The sequence below is a fragment of the Mobula hypostoma genome, chromosome 6 (assembly GCF_963921235.1).
Source record: "Mobula hypostoma chromosome 6, sMobHyp1.1, whole genome shotgun sequence".
Taxonomy (NCBI): Eukaryota; Metazoa; Chordata; class Chondrichthyes; order Myliobatiformes; family Myliobatidae; genus Mobula; species Mobula hypostoma.
The window spans coordinates 86,122,583-86,139,246 of NC_086102.1; the positions used below are offsets into that span (position 1 = coordinate 86,122,583).

At 40.2% G+C, this 16,664-nt stretch overlaps 1 protein-coding gene across 2 annotated transcripts in view; it reads left to right on the plus strand.

Moving 5' to 3' along the window:
* The window catches only part of LOC134348165 (RCC1 and BTB domain-containing protein 2-like), a 79,042-nt gene that overhangs the window by 49,175 nt on the left and 13,203 nt on the right, over window positions 1-16,664 (plus strand). For both annotated transcript variants that reach the window (XM_063051134.1, XM_063051133.1), the window contains exons 8-10: window positions 1,605-1,795; window positions 6,184-6,310; window positions 6,603-6,736. In XM_063051134.1, the coding sequence (XP_062907204.1) occupies window positions 1,605-1,795; window positions 6,184-6,310; window positions 6,603-6,736 (452 nt within the window). The remainder of the gene's footprint in view (window positions 1-1,604; window positions 1,796-6,183; window positions 6,311-6,602; window positions 6,737-16,664) is intronic.

Below are 16,664 nucleotides of genomic sequence, written 5' to 3' on the forward strand. Positions count from 1 at the left end.
TTATTTCTGACCAACTATCAGTGACAAAAATCACTGCTTTATGAACACAAACACACGCAACTGATGCTATTTAAAAGCTGTTAGTTCTAAGCACAGTGTGATGTCTAATGGCTTCACAAATGCACGCGACTGACACTAGTTAGAAATTGTCTGGCAACTGTCTCCTGTCTGAATTAAGCGATATAGTGTCTCAAGTAACAAAGGGAATCGCAACTATTTTCTCAGTTTTTATTTGATAATGTTCAGTGCAGCTTCTTGAGATATTTTAGGGGCACTACACTTATGGAAGTTCGTGTTTTCCTTTCAAATGTATTACAGATTCTGCTTTCACTATTGTATTTGATTGGGCCTTCAATGAGCTTCTCAAAAAAACTAGCATTATCTTTCCATACTTATTATCTTTAATAACCTTTATTTAGTGATTTTTAAAATTTGCTTTGTCGAAATGTCTCAGAAATACCACAGATGTGTCATGAATCAGGAAAGTAATTTAGGTGGTGAATACTCTTTAGTACAAAAATGGATTTTTATTTTGCATTTGAAAATTACAACCGCTATAAAGATACCCTGGATGATAAACAGATCTTTTGTAAGTGAAAGGTGCGAATGAGTTCTGAATTCTGGCAGTGGATTTCCCCTAGTAAAGCTTTTATTTCTGCAAATGCCTTTTGACAATCTGTACAAAACATTTCCATTTTTCAGCAGAAGAATCCACATCTGTTATATCCTGTACATTTTTGAAGTGGTTGGTGAGGGAGGGGCTTGCATGAGTTAAAGAAGCTTCAATTCTTCAAAGCTGTATTACTTAGCATAGCAATTAAGTGGGAGGCTGGGACTGTGAATCCTGGAGCCAGGTAAACCATCCTCTGATTGGGGCACTGCAGAAACACTTTGGATAACTCCTGTACCTGGTGACCAGCTCTATGTGGTGGTATTCAGATACACTATTGGATATTTCTGGTTGTTGTGTTTTGTTATAACAGGATGTTGTAATAATTTCTGGTTCTAATTGTCATATTGATCTTTTCCTTTTACATTGTGAGATTGCTTCATTGTACAAGTCTATCAGACAATCATATGGTAAATCGTATATAACTTTACCCACGATCTAATTTAAGTTCAGGGGTGACCGCGCCTTTGCTGTTGTAGCCCCTAGACTGTGGAACAGCATTCCCTTCCCTATCCGATCTGCCCCCTCCATTGACTCTTTTAAGCCCAGGCTCAAAACTTACCTTTATTCACTAGCGTTTGAATCTTCCTGATGTGGCTGATTTTTGGCTTGTGCCTAGGCTCATGTGTTGTTTATTTTGTGCCTGTAAGCTGTGTGCCTTGTTGTTTTTATCTGTGTTTCTTGTATTTGTGATTTTAGCTACCTGTTATGGTTTGTACAGCACTTTGGTCAACATGGGTTGTTTTAAATGTGCTTTATAAATAAATTTGACTTGACTTGACCTGACCAATAACCCTTATTGATGTCTAAGATGTTTAAAGACATGCTATCTCTTGAAATACTTGGCGTAAACTTCATGATCCTTGCTTTGTTCCAAAGAGGTCTCTGTGGTTCTGCTATGGTTTACTCTGACCTAATTTTTCTTGATGCTTAGGGTTGTGGAAATTGCAGCCTGCCATTCCACTCACACCTCAGCTGCTAAGACCCAAGCCGGTCAGGTGTACATGTGGGGTCAGTGTCGGAGTCAATCAGTCACCCTCCCATACTTAACTCACTTTACCTGCACGGATGATGTGTTTGCCTGCTTTGCCACTCCAGCTGTTACGTGGCGTCTCCTATCTGTAGGTATGATGATTTATCGTTTTGACTATTTTTTCGTTGAATATGTAGGTGTGTGTGATTCCTAATATTAGATTTTGTAAGGCACTCTTAGTCCATCATGGCTGTTGGTGTTGTGCCTGTGGTTTAAAAACTATTTTATTGACATAGAAACTAGATGAATCCATGTTTCTATCTATTGGTGTTTTTCTGTTTATCATCTGGTCTTATTGCATGAGAATGAGTCATGTTTAAATTTAGAATCTTAGTAGCTGTTTTGAATTGAATATTATACTAATCATTTTATCATTGCCAGTGGGTAAGTAATGTAGCTGACATCATATTGACTTGATAGTGGGGGTTTCTGCTAATGGTAAAATGTTCTGACTAACTCTTCTGAACATACCCCAGAAGTTCACTCCCTTTTCGACACAAACTAATCCACTAAGTCCAATTCTTCCCCCACTAAAGCTGTTCTGCTTGTGGTATTCAGACCTGCGCTGATTGATGTGTGGAGATGAAAATTCAATGTACTTGAAACTTTCAATGTTATTACTAATACTAAATCACCCCACTATCAATGTTGTGGATGATTTAAAAACAACATAAATACATTTGTTGCAACATACATCAAAGTTGCTGGTGAATGCAGCAGGCCAAGCAGCATCTATAGGAAGAGGCGCAGTCGACGTTTCAGGCCGAGACCCTTCGTCAGGACTAACTGAAGGAAGAGTGAGTAAGGGATTTGAAAGCTGGAGGGGGAGGGGGAGATGCAAAATGATAGGAGAAGACAGGAGGGGGAGGGATAGAGATTTTCTTTGCTGCATGACTACTCCCTTCTATTTCTCAGAACTACAAAGCCGAGTTCAGGACTATGGTGGAATACTGCCCGTTTGCCTGGATGAGTGCAATTCTAAGAACTGAACATCAACCAGAACAAATCAACCTGTATACCTTAGCTTCATTGTGGCTGCTTAGCTTCAAAATGCACATGTATCACATTCATTATTGAGTAAGCAGTTGCAGTGGTGAATAAGATGCTACTCATGCAGACTATTTTGTCCTGGATGAGTGATTTTAGGAGTTGCATTCATCCAGGCAAATAGCAGGGTTTCTGTCCTGGATGTTAGGAGGAGAGAGTCGCTCACACCAGGAATCACTCACAGGTTACATGAAGAATGAAAGCAGCAAGTTCATTGGAACATTAACATAGGCCGGTTCCCCTGCAAGTTCAGTAGGTATAATTGGAATTCCTCCATTTCAGAAAGGGGAACACCAGTACTTTCAGTGTTTCATGTGCCTGGGGAACAGTCCTTGAAGGAGGAAGCACAATGTTGTGTACTTTATTACTTTTTGGTATTACTGTAGATCTAAACGTTCATACTCAATGTCTTATTAGAAAAAACGTGGAGAAGGTATTCTGCGGTGGTGTGCTGGGAGCTGCTGCTTTTGTGAAATTCTGCTTAGATTGGTTATGCTATTGTGGCCTGATCATACTGTCTGTCAAACTTGCAGACAAATCCGCGTGTTGTCCAAACCTGCTTGCATTGTTGTGCTTGCATAATAGAGTTGGCACCAAACTAGTTGTGAGGGTTGGGGTAATTACTTTGAAGAGGTGACTCAAAGATCTCTGAACAGCTTAATGGTATTAGTTTTCCTTCTTTGTAGCAGAGGAAGTTGCCTCCAAGATTATTGATAGGGACATTGAGGTCACACAGATTACATTTTGATAGCAGTCAGGTGGTATTGATACCAGTCAAAAGTGGCAGCACAATATAGAGAATTATAATCATCTGCTTCTAAAAGGAACAACTGCTTCATTATGTACACACAAGAGATTCTGCAGGTGCTGGAAGTCCAGAGCAACTCGAAAGGAAGCGGGAGGGGAAGAAGTTCAAGATGGCAGGTGATAGGTGAGACCAGGTGAGAGGGAAGGGGAGGCGAAGTGGGAATTTGGGATGTGATAGGTAGCAGAGGTAAAGGGCTGAGGAAGGAAGAGAGGACAGTAAACCATAGGGGAAAGGGAAGGAAGAGGAGCACCAGAGGGAGGTGAGGAGACATGAAGAGGTAAGAGGCATGCCAGAACAGGGAATGGAAAAAGGGAAAGGGGAGAGGCGGGAGAAATTACCAGAAGTTAGAGAAATTGATGTTCGTGCTGTCAAGTTGGAAGCCACCAAGATGCAATATTAGATATTGCTTCTCCAACCTGAGAGTGACGTCATCGTGGCAGTAGAGGAGGCCACGGACCAACAGGTCAGAATGGGAATGGGGATTGGAATTAATATAGGTGGCCAGAGGAAAAATAGACCAGCTTTTGTGGTGGACAGAACAGTGAAGGTGCTCAACAAAGTGGTCCCCCCAATCTATGTATGGTTTCACCAATATAGTGGAAGCCATACAAGCGCACCGGATACAGTAGATGACCCCAACAGACTTCATTATGTGCGGAGCAAGCATGTACACATCCATCCTAACATTGAACTGTGCTCAAAGATTGTGCAGCTTGATCTTGTGCACGATATGCATTCAGCAGCCCACCTGTTAAACACCAAGTTCTTCATTAGGAGGACTGTAAAACTTAATCTGCCTCTGCTGAGAATTGACATATGTGCTTCTTACTTAACAGTACCGACAGTGATCAGCAGAATTTTAACCATGGCAACCAGAGAAACAAAAAACAAAGCTTGCATTTAGGGTGCTTCTTTAATTCTCCGGATTAATTCAGAAGAGGGACAAAGAAAAAGAAAACAAATTAGAAAATGCAGCTGGTCAAAGAGATGGAGTGTGAGGAGGTTTTTGAAAGTAGAAGTGGCGGTTGGCTGAAAGTGAGATGGGTGGGATCATAAGTAATTTTCTGGGGAGTTCCTTTATTAGATGAATAGATCCAACTGACTGTGTAAATCAGCACTTCAGAGTTATCATGTGCCAGCTTGGAGAAAATAGAGCACAGAGTACAGGTCAGCTTAAGAGTGGAAGAATTGTGATGTAGATAAAGCCAAACAGTCTCCCCCTGTGCTCTCTGCTTCCGAGCTCTCCATCAAGAAATGGACTGGATCTAAGCTGTGCAGTCATACCACGTCCATAAGTAGGGTCACCAAGCTTCTGTATGCTACACACTGTCCTTTAATCTTAGTGATTGCTGAAAATCCTATACTGATACCCCACTGGCAAGAGTTTGCCATTCTGAAAAAGGCTCCATTTTCTGTATTTTAATAGGCCTTTAATTGCCCTCTACTTGTGAGTTTGTATGTTGTGTAACTTACAGTGTGATACCTTATGAGAGCCACAGATAGAGTGGACAGAGAGAATCTGTTTCCTAGGGTTGAAGTGTCGAATAGCAGAGGGCATGCATTGAAGGTGAGAGGGGGTAAATTCAAGGGGATATGGGGGGTAAGGTTTTTACTCAGAGAGTGGTGGATGCCTGGATTATGCTGCCTGGGGTATGGTGGTAGAGACAAATACGTCAGAGGCTTTTAAGGGACATTTAGGCACATGGGTGTGAGAAAGATGGAGGGATATGGACATTGTGCAGGTAGGAGGGATTAGTGTTTGGGTGTTTTTGGTTTGCTTTTTAGCTTGTTCAGCACAACATTGAGCACCAAATGGCCTGTTTCTGTTCTGTGTTCGATGTTCTAGATGTCTGATGGATATCCAGGGATATAAAGGATATACTCCATTCTCTACAGTGGTAATTAAACCTCAAGAAAGTTCCTGGTTTGTTGAAGTTTAACTAATTTTTAATCATACCGAAACTGGCTAACCACATATCTATTTTTTGCTGTGCCCTGTTATCACACACGTAGGAAAGATTGCCTTATTACAATGGTTTCCAGCTTTCTAACTTACTTCCGGCCTGGGTGAATAGTACTTGGCAAAAAGGTGATAAGGAGGGATTTAGAAACAAGGTTGACATCTGAGATTAAATTACTTGCTGCTGTAGACAAGCACCAATACAGAATGTTTAAATGGCCTATTTCCATGTTGTAATTTCTGTATCCTCATGGGAAAGTCATTGATGTGATATATATGGTCATTGACGTGAAAGATCAAAGTTGCAAACTGAATGGATCTGCAACTCCCTAAAAATAAGAGTGGATCTGTAAACTGTGAAGTGTTAACGCTTGGTCCTCTTTCGAACAGGAAATAAAAGAAATAGAATACTACACTAAGTGTTGCTGTTGGCAGGTATAATTAAAGAGGTGTTCACAACAAATATTCTGGGAAAATTAAGTAATTTAAAGAAGTTTTGCAGATAAAATGAAAAAATAGAAGCTTTTAAAAAGTCCATATTAGTTTGGCAGATCAATACCTGTTCTTGTTTTGTTCCACATTGGCACATTGAATGTTATTGTTCATTCTTTCACAAGTCCTTCCATCATTCTAATTTATGTTGGGCCCTCTGTTCTGTTGTGCAGAAAGTGATAATCATTTGACAGTAGCACAATCAATGAAGAAAGAATTTGACAGCACAGAAACTTCAGATTTAAAGTTCCTTGTGGATGGAAAGACTATTCATGCTCACAAAGCTGTTCTCAAAATAAGGTAATTATCGAAATCCTCAGAAACAGGGTCATATCAGGAATTGTTCATAAATATGGGAAGAGGTTCACTCTCTAGTTATTGGTGATTTCATTAATGTTCTTACAAAAAAAAGTGTGCATTCTTATGAAAGAGTTTGCTAACTAACACTCTGAGGTTTAGCAAAAAGTATGTAAATTAGGTTTGTTAAATATTTGAGTTCTTCTCAGCGAAGAAGTAAGGTTTAAAATATTTGGTTTTTACACTAACTGGAAGTTACCCTCTGGTCTATGCTATATTTGTTTCAATTGTGCAGGTCCCAACATTTACGATCCATGCTCCATGATGAAGAAGTGATTGAAATTGACCAGTTTAGCTATCCAGTGTACCGTGCTTTTCTAGAATACCTCTATACAGACTCAGTCAATGTACTTCCTGAGGATGCAATAGGTACTGTACCCTTGCTATCTTATATCTATTTTACTAAGAGAAGAATATTGTAACTGAATTTTCTCTTGCCAAGGTAAGCCCTTTGGAAGAATTTTCTAAACATCACCTTACATGATTCCCAGGTTTACTGATGCTTTTATATATATATACTTCTGATTGCCAGTAAGTGTAACTTAAAAAATATTGATGATCATTGGGCTATTCCCAGGTCAGAAATCAGACTTTCTTACGTTCTGGGTTTCTCTAGTGAGTTAATTATAACAACACTTGTTGGATAGGTGTTTTAATATATTGGTGTATTTATTATACAATAATATGCTTATTTATTTCACAAACGTGTTACTTAGTAATTTTATAATGCTGACTGCGCTGGGAAGCAGTCCACAAAACGGAAGATGCTTTTGGTAATGTTTTTTGTGTACAAATATTTGCTTATGAATTTTCATAGTAATGTTATTGACTTTTTGATTATCTTCAATTTACAAGGCTGTTTGTTACCATAATGAATAATGTGCCACTCTGTATAAATAAATACATTGTACCAAAATTCCTAGAATGCACTTGGCCTAGCATTTTTGATTGACAAAATTTTGTTTAGCTGTGTTTTCCTGGAACATGTGCCTTCTGTAAATTGAAGAATTGCTGTAGTTTGTCTCCAAGCAATGGCTTTTATTTTTGTAGGAAATAAAATACATGTGAGGGGAGGAGATGTCAGTAAGCTGTCTCAAATGAATAGAGAAAGAATGCTGCCTTGCTGAACAACAGTTTTCAGAAACTCAGAAGGCGCCCAAAATATTGACGAGTCAACTATTCTGGAGAGGTCATCGATGTTTGTAACTGCATACACTGAATATCAAGCAACACCCTTGTTTAATGTCAATTGGGTGATGAATGTTGGTAAAGGCGGGCAAGGTAACACCCATTCTGTACTGCAAAGTAGTGCGAAGGGATATTTTATAGCACTTAAGTGAGCAGGCACAGGTCAGTTTCAAACCTTACCAAATGACTCCATTGCCAGCAATCAGCTCACTCTCAATTCTGTGTTCGCTTCTGCTCGATTCTAGAACCCCTTACTAAGGTGCAAGAGTTTTACTAATTGACTTTTATCTGTTTTATGGATGTTAAAGTTGCCTATCATCCTAAACTATCCCTAAAGGTTTTGGTGAGCTGCCCTAACTGTCGAGGATCCTCCTGGTGTGCCTGGACGGGAAATTCTGGAATTTAGGTGCCTAATGTAAACACTGATAGTGAAACATCTATACTTTCATGGTATTCAATAGATGGGGTGGGTGGAATGGTAGTGGGGAGAGACATGTTTCAAAGGTGAGAGGAATTAAAGTATATATATGATGTTAATGTGCTGCAGCAGCAATTGCGTTTTAGGTGAATAATTGTTCCACAGCCCCACCTAGGGCCCATAGGCTGCAACTGCACACAATGTCCAACCAGTTTCCTACCATATCCTCAGATGGCAGGTCATTTATATTTTTAAATATAAGAAATATATTTAAAATATAAGATATATATTTAAATAAATAAAGTAGAGAGATTTAATGCAGAAAAATCAGTGGAAAACCAACGAAAGGGCAGAAAGACAATTGATCCAAAATTAGATGAACCAATGGAATTTTAAATTAAAATAGCTATTAATAAAATTAAGTATAAAAACGTAGCTCTGTGTGTGTGTGTGTGTGTGTGTGTGTGTGTGTGTGTGTGTACATATGTATGTATGTATAAACACACACACACTGAATATGAAAAGTAGTCACCCTCCTTGGAAGTTTTATTGTTTTGCAACATTGAATCACATAGGATTTAATTTAGCTTTTTTGACTCTGATCAACAGAAAAAGACTCCTTTAGTGTCAAAGTGAAAACAGATTTCTACAAAGTGATCTAAATTAATTACAAATATAAAACACAAAATAATTGATTGCATGATTATTCACCGCCTTCAAGTCAGTATTTAGTTGATGCACCTTTGGCAGCAATTACAGCCTTGAGTCTGTGTGGCTAGGTCTCTATCTATCATGCACGTCTGGACACTGCAATTTTTTCCCTATTCTTCTTTACAAAACAGCTCAAGCTCCGTCAGATTGCATGTGGATTGTGAGCTGTTTTCAAGTCCAGCCACAAATTCTCAATTGGATTGAGGTCTGGGCTCTGACTTGGCCACTCCAGGACATTAACTTGTTGTTTTTAAGCCATTCCTGTGTAGCTTTGGCTTTATGCTTGGGCTCATTGTCTTGCTGGAAAACAGATCTTCTCCCATGTTGCAGTTCTCTTGCAGACTGCATCAGGTTTTCCTCCAGAATTTCCCTGTATTTTGCTGCATTCATTTTACCCTCTACCTTCACAAGCCTTCCAGGGCCTGCTGCAGTGAAGCATCCCCACAGCATGATGCAGCCACCACCATGCTTCACGGTAGTGATGGTGTGTTTTTGATGATGTGCAGTGTCTAGCTTACGCCTCATATGGCGTTTAGTCTGATGGCCAAAAAGCTCAATTTCATCATTTGGTTTCCTAGAACCTTCTTCCAGCTGACTTCAGAGTCTGCCATATGCCTTCTGGCAAACTGTAGCTGAGATTTCATGGGCTTTTTTTTTTCAACAGTGGCTTTCTCTTTGCCACTCTCCCATAAAGCTGTGACTGGTGAAACACCCAGGCAACAGTTGTTGTTTGCGCAGTCTCTCAGATCTCAGCCACCGAAGCTTGTAACTCCACTAGAGTTGTCATAGGTCACTTGGTGGCCTCCCTCACTAGTCCCCTTCCTGCACGGTCACTCAGTTTTTGAGGATGACCTGCTGTAGGCAGATTTACAGCTGTGTCATATTCTTTCCATTTCTTGATGATTGACTTAACTGTACTCCAAGGGATATTCAGTGACTTGGAAATTTTCTTGTATCTATCTCCTGACTTGTGCTTTGCAATAACCTTTTCGCAGAGTTGCTTGGAGTGTTCTTTTGTCTTCATGGTGTAGTTTTTGCCAGGATACTGACTCACCAGCTGTTGGACCTTCCAGATACATGTGTATTTTTCCTACAATCAATTGAAACACCTTGACTGCACTCAGGTCTCTAAAAACAGATCTCCATTTATCTAATTATGTCACTTCTAAACCAGTTGGCTGCACCAGTGATGATTTGGTGTGTCATATAAAAGGGGGATGAATACTTATGCAATCAATTATTTTGTGTTTTATATTTGTAATGAATTTAGATCACTTTGCAGAGATCTGTTTTCACTCTGAAACAATTTTTCTGTTGATCAGTGTCAAAAAGGCCCAAATTAAATCCATTGTGATTCAATGTTGTAAAACAATAAAACACAAAAAACTTGCAAGGGGGTTGAATACTTTTTATTGGCACCGTATATACATATATACAGGCATACATATATGTGTATTATTTAACACAAAATTGTTTAATCAGAGGCAATGGATTTTAGAGTAGACATACTACTAGCATGAATGAATGAAACATGGCTATTTATAGAAAATTATTTGCTGGTAAAAACATTGGACCAAGGCACAGAAAGGGCCAGATGTCACTTGAACTGTGCTACACCATTAACTAAATTCTTCCATCTCAATTCCACTTTCCTTTATGATCTTTATATCCCTATAACCTTTCAGAATCCACAAATCTATTATTCTCTGTCTTGAATATGTAGTCCCTGAGCACAATGATATCATCTAATAATTTCCTAAACTCTTGGGAACATGGTAATAGTCTGATCACGCTCTCTTCACATCGCATGAATTGGTCTCAGCCTTTACAGGAAGTGTATTCTTCCTTCAGTATGAGACTAACTGCACAAACTGTTCACCAAGTTCAATAGACAGTGGATTCTGGCTAATTGGGCTGTCAGTTAATCAGGGCAGCTTCTTATTTGGGCCAACTCTTAAAGATCAAAAACTCACTGAAACAATTTCACTACTTCAACAAGTTAGGAACTATGATGAATTCAAAGGCATTGACAATCATCATGAATGTTACAATGAGAATGAAGATTGCAGGTTGCCATTGTCGAAAGGATTGCATGAAAGCAGTCCATTATCTGCCACACAAGATATTCCCCAGATGCTGGAAATCCAGAGCAACACATAAAATGCTGGAGGAACTCAGCAGGCCAAGCAGCATCTATGGAAATGAATAAACCGTCAATGTTTTAGGCCAAGACACTTCTTAAGGACTGGAAAGGAAGGGGGAAGACACCAGAATAAAAAGGTGGTGGAAGTGGAAGGTGGACAAACTAGAAAGTGACAGGTGAAGCTGGGTGGATGGGAAAGGTAAAGGGCTGGAGAAGAAGAAATCTGAAAGGAGAGGAGAGTGGATTTTGGGAGAAATGAGAAAAGGAGCAGTGCCAAGGGGAGTTGATAGGCAGGTGAGGAGAAGAAGTATGAGGCCAGAGTTAGGTATAAAAGAAGAGGCAAAGGGAAATTTTTTATACCAGAAGGAGAAATCGATGTTCATGCCATCAGGTTGGAAGCTGCCTAGACAGAATATGAGATGTTGCTCCTCCACTCTGAAAGTGGCCTCATCGATATGTTGGAGCGGGAATGGGGATAAAAATTAAAATAGTTGGCCACTGGGACAGTCCACTTTTGGTGGATGGAGCTGAGGTGTCCGGGAAATGGAGGAGACGCGGGTGAAGGCAGCATCAATGGTGGAGAGAGGGAAACCCCATTCTTTGAAAGAGGAGGACATCTCTGATGTCCTGGAAAATAAAGTTTCTTCCTAATAACATATGTGGCAGAGACGTATGAACTGGGAAAAGGGAATAGCATGTCAGGGTGGGAAGAGGTACAGCCAAGGTATCTGTGGGAATTGATAGGTTTGTAAAAGATGTTGGTAGTCAGTTTGTCTCTAGAGATGGAGACAGAGAGATTGAGAAAGGGGAGGGAAGTGAATAAAATGGACCAAGTGAATTTAAGGGCAGGGTGGAAGCTGGAGGCAAAGTTGTTAACATTGATGAACTCAGCATGGGTGCATGGTGCTGCAGCAATGCAGTTGTCAATGTAGCGGAGGAAGAGTTGGGGTGCATTACCAGAGAAGGCTTGTATCATGGACTGTTCTATGTAGCCAGCAAAAAAGCAGGCGTAGCTGGGGCCAATGTGAGTGCCCATGGCTGCCTTTAAGTCTGGAGAAAGTGGGAGGAACTGAAGGAGAAATTGTTCAAGGTGAGGACCAGTTCTGCCAGACAGAGGAGGATAGTGGTGGAGTGGAACTCGTTGTGCCTTTTGTTGGGAACAAAGTGGAGAACTTGAAGCCCTTCTTGATGAGGCTGAGAAGTGTATAGGGACTGGACATCCACGGTGAAAATGAGGTGGCCAGGGCAGGGAATTGAAAGCTGGAGTTCGAGAGTATGTGTTACAGATATACCAGGTGTCTGTACTGTTTTTGTTAACTTACAGTCAATCAAAAGATTTAGTTGTGGGATAGCATGCATCCATAAGGAGACAGGGAAAGAAGAAGCAGAGATGTGTTTATTATTCCCAAAGCTCCATGGAAGAGGAGATAGTGCTTGGAGTCTGGTGTACAAGTAACGCTGTAATTTTATTTAAAAACAATAGAATAAAGCTTGAGATTCATGGATGATTGGGATGAAGAAGCAATACCGGAATGCATACTAAATGAAGCTGTCAAACAGCACCAATATAGAAAATATAATAAAAATGATCAGCAATGATTCTGAAAGGCTTTATGACAAGTTTAACTAAACGTAATAGAAGTTTTGGAAGAGATAATGAAGGAGAGGACAAGATCAAAGTTCAAAGTACGTTTACTATCAAAGTATGTATATATTGTACAACCATGAGACTCGTCTCCTGACAGGGACCCACAAATAAAGAAACCCCAAAAGAACCGTATAAAAAAAAGACTGTCGAACACCCGATGTGCAGAGAGAAAAAAAGGCATAAAAAAGAACCCAGGAACCCATAAAAAAGACCGTTGAACAGCCAATGTGCAGAGAGAAAGAAACATATCATGTAAACAATAACCACAAAGGCAAGGGCAATGTAATAGGTATTGTATAGTTTCAAAAACTAATGTGAATCTCCCAAATTTGATCTAAACAGAGATTAGAATACTGTATCAAAGTTCAAAATCAATGTATTACCAAGGTTCATATGTCACCATATACAACCCTGAGACACATTTTCTTGAGTGTATACTCAATAAATCCAGTAATCATAATAGAGTCAATGAAAACCCATGGACAACCAGTGTGCAAAAGGCAACAAACTCTGCAACTACAAAAAATAATATTAATAAATAATAATAGATAGATAAGCAATAAATACTGAGAACATGAGATAAGAATCCTTGAAAGTATGACCAAATATATGAACAAACAGCTGAATAGTCAAAGGATTTGCTTAAAATAAAATGTAAAAAAAACAGAAACCAAAGGAGGAAAGCTTTAAGCAAAAAGGCACAGTAAGATCATTGCAGGGATCTCTTTAATTCAAGGCATTAATGCAAAATATAAATTTAGGCATGAGTAACTGTATATCAAAATGTGCTATTGTCGGTGAGCTAGCTTGGTGAGATGGGTGGCAATGCATACTACACAGATGAGGAGTAGAACAGAATGCTGAGGACAATAGAGAACTTGGCAGTTCATTGGTTAATACATTTTATATCGATAAGTGGGCAATGAAAATAGAAATATCAGATTGTTGCACAACTCTTTCTTGCAGAGACGGCCTGAAATTAAAATCCACTGTTTCCAACGCAAACTTATAAAAACAGTGTTTTATTTTAACCATATAAAATAAATACCAATTTTTTTTTAGATGTGTTTGAAGTTGCAGTTTAATTCTCAAACCTGTACAAACTGTTGCCTCCTTATTCAGTTGCCACTCTATTTGTCAATCTGGATTCACTTCTGTTGCTGACGCCTCATTGCTTCACCCACTAGTGCTTTTCCTTTTTTTGCTAGCTTTGTTCCCAGCAGTAACTATTTGATAGCACTGATTTTTGATATTGGCAATTGGCTTGCAGATGTTTCATCTCCCGTTCGCTTGCCTTGGTCCTGATTGGCTACCCCTACAGTTGACCCTTAAATTCTATTGGCTTGTGTTTCTTTGGCTGTTAGAGGTTTGTAGGTGGTGTCCATTTTGACATGCTTGCTTACAGAGTTATCTGAAGAGAACCATGTTTCTGATAATTCTTGTGCCCTGCTTTGTGTTTGCTTGTGCCAGGACCTCCATAGTGTCCTTCTTGGCCTTTGTGTACTTAGATCAGTGACAGTGGATCATGTCTGTACACGTCATTCTGTGATTCTCTTCTGATAACTCTGTAAACAAACATGTCAAACTAGACGCCATCTATGAACCCCTAAGAGCCAATAGAACTCAAAAGGTCAGCTGAAGGGGTGGCCAATAGGACTGAGGCAAGCAAACGGGTGCTATATAAATGCAAGCACTTCCAGGGAGAAACAGCAACAACTGTGCGCTGACGATGTCACCCCGACTGGTGATGAACTGTCTGCAAGCTAATTGCCAAACTCAGCGGACACTGCAACATCAAATGCCCCAACCTGAGCTACCAATATTCACTATCACTATTTCTTTTAATTTCTTATTTTATCTGGTAAATTTTAGTCACATTTTCCAATAAAGCGTCCTGACAAATGTTATGGTTCATTCACCCATTCCTATTACCCTTGAGGATTGTGGCTGATGGGAAATGGATTCCCCCCACTGTTTGTAGCCTTGAAAAGTTTTCCCATGAATTCCAGCCCCTCATTATTACTGCTATAGTCATGATCCCCAACTGCAGATCACCTTGCAAACCAAACCGTCTGAAGACTGTGGTCCTTTGTAATCCTGATAGGTATTTCTGTCATTCTGACCTACCTTCCTTTGAACCTACAATGTTCTGTCCTCCCAAATTCAATCTTTTATCATTAAACCTAAGGTTCAGGATAGTTAGGGGGTAGGACATTGGTCCCCAACCACCGGGCCGCGAAGCATGTGCTACCGGGCCGCGAGGAAACAATATGATTTGGCAATATGAAACGATATGAGTCAGCTGCACCTTTCCTCATTCCCTGTCACGCCCACTGTTGGAACTTGAACGTACGCGAGGTCATTACATAGGGAACCCCCTTCGAGTATCGCTGTCTCCCATCACCCTTCGATGGGACCGTCTTGTTGCAGAGAAATAAGCCCAGGGCTCCCACTGATTCAGCCATATTGGTGTGTTGCAATGATTTTATATGTTCATACTGGGAAAATATGCGCTGCGTGTTCAATAGTCAAACGTTACTTAAAATGTTATGATGCTATTGACATATAAGTGACTTATAATTGACTTATCACTATATTCATGCGAGGAAAATATGCGCTGTGTTTAATATTAAATTTGTTAGATAAACCCTTTTAGAAATGAAATTGCGTGTATTAGCCACTTATAAGTGACTTATAGTTGACTTACCACCTATATTCCAGTCGTGATTAGCACCCCCCCCACCCCGCCAAGTCAGCCGGTCTGCAAGAATATTGTCAATATTAAACCGGTCCGCGGTGCAAAAAAGGTTGGGGACCCCTGGGGTAGGATGTTATGGAAATAGAGTTATTTGGTGAACTAATTGTGCCATTGCTTTCACCTTTCCAAAATCTAGAAACAAGATATCTTGTTCTGTTTCAGCTTGTTCTTGTCCCACAGAACATTCGTCCTAGCGTGAATCTTGTCCCCCTCTTGCCGTCTGTGCCTGTGATATGTTCTGCCACTTCAGCAGCTGTTCCCTGGACCCGACTTTTTCCAGTCCTGTCATTACCCGCATTTCTCCCAACAGGGGTCATTGTTGAGCCGTCTCAGCCTTTGAACATGCGTCCAATCTGTCTGCTTTGAACATTTCCCTCCTCTGCCTGGCTGAGTCATAATGAGTCCGTTTCCTTGAGTCTTCACTTCCAATAAGGATAGGCTGCTTTAGCAACCCAGACTACTCCCAGCTATACCTCCATTGTCCTGGGATGGGTGAAAAAAAAATCATCATTCCTGTCTTTACTTGGGTCCTCCCACCTCTTCTTTTGCTGGGAATTTAATGACTGCAGTTCTGCTGTTTCCTTCTCACACACCCATTTCCTTTCTATCTCTATTTTGGGGTGCAGAATGACACCAGTATTCACCATGTGTCCAGTGACTGTCATCGCTAATTGACCACGTTTCCTGTCAGCCTATTGCTATGTGAACCCATGTTTTAGTTCTGACACTTGCACCCCATTTCATTACTTCAAACATAACTTCCTCAACCTGATTTATTTTCTATATGATTCATGCACTCCCTGGACCACAAAATGATTTCACTTGTTCTCACTTGCCTCATTTTCAGTGAATCATCTTTTGCCATTTCCCAAAATTACCTGTGATGTCACTTTCCTTTTCAACATGCAGAAACAGTGAGAGCTCTCTGCAACACCCTGATGCACGGTTCAGTGACTCATAGCACGGCATCCCTTCCCTGACAAGGGTCTGTCCTTTTTCCTCTTCCCTTCCCAAAATCCAGAGCTGTGCTGAACCGTCCTTGTCAAGGTAAAACAACAATTTACAATGATTACTACAATCTTTATACTGTACTCCCTGTTCAACCTGCAGTATGTTCTATATTATGCAGACTGGATGAGTGTTTTCTAGACCCCCCCCCACCCCCCCATTCAGTATGCTGCCAACACCCTGAGGTTTAAGTTAGGTGTTATTTCAGCTGTCTTCCAACCCCTCTTTGACCTTAGCTTCTTACATAAGTCCTTCAGTGGAAACTCCAGGAATGGCATTTAATCTGTGGATAGGCACTTTACAAATTTCAGGACTTATCAATAAGTTCACCAGTTTCAGATCATAAGCTCTATCCCTAGGTTCTTGGATCAGGGTGGTCAACAATGATTCTATTACTACTCTTCCTCTATATTCACCCTTGAA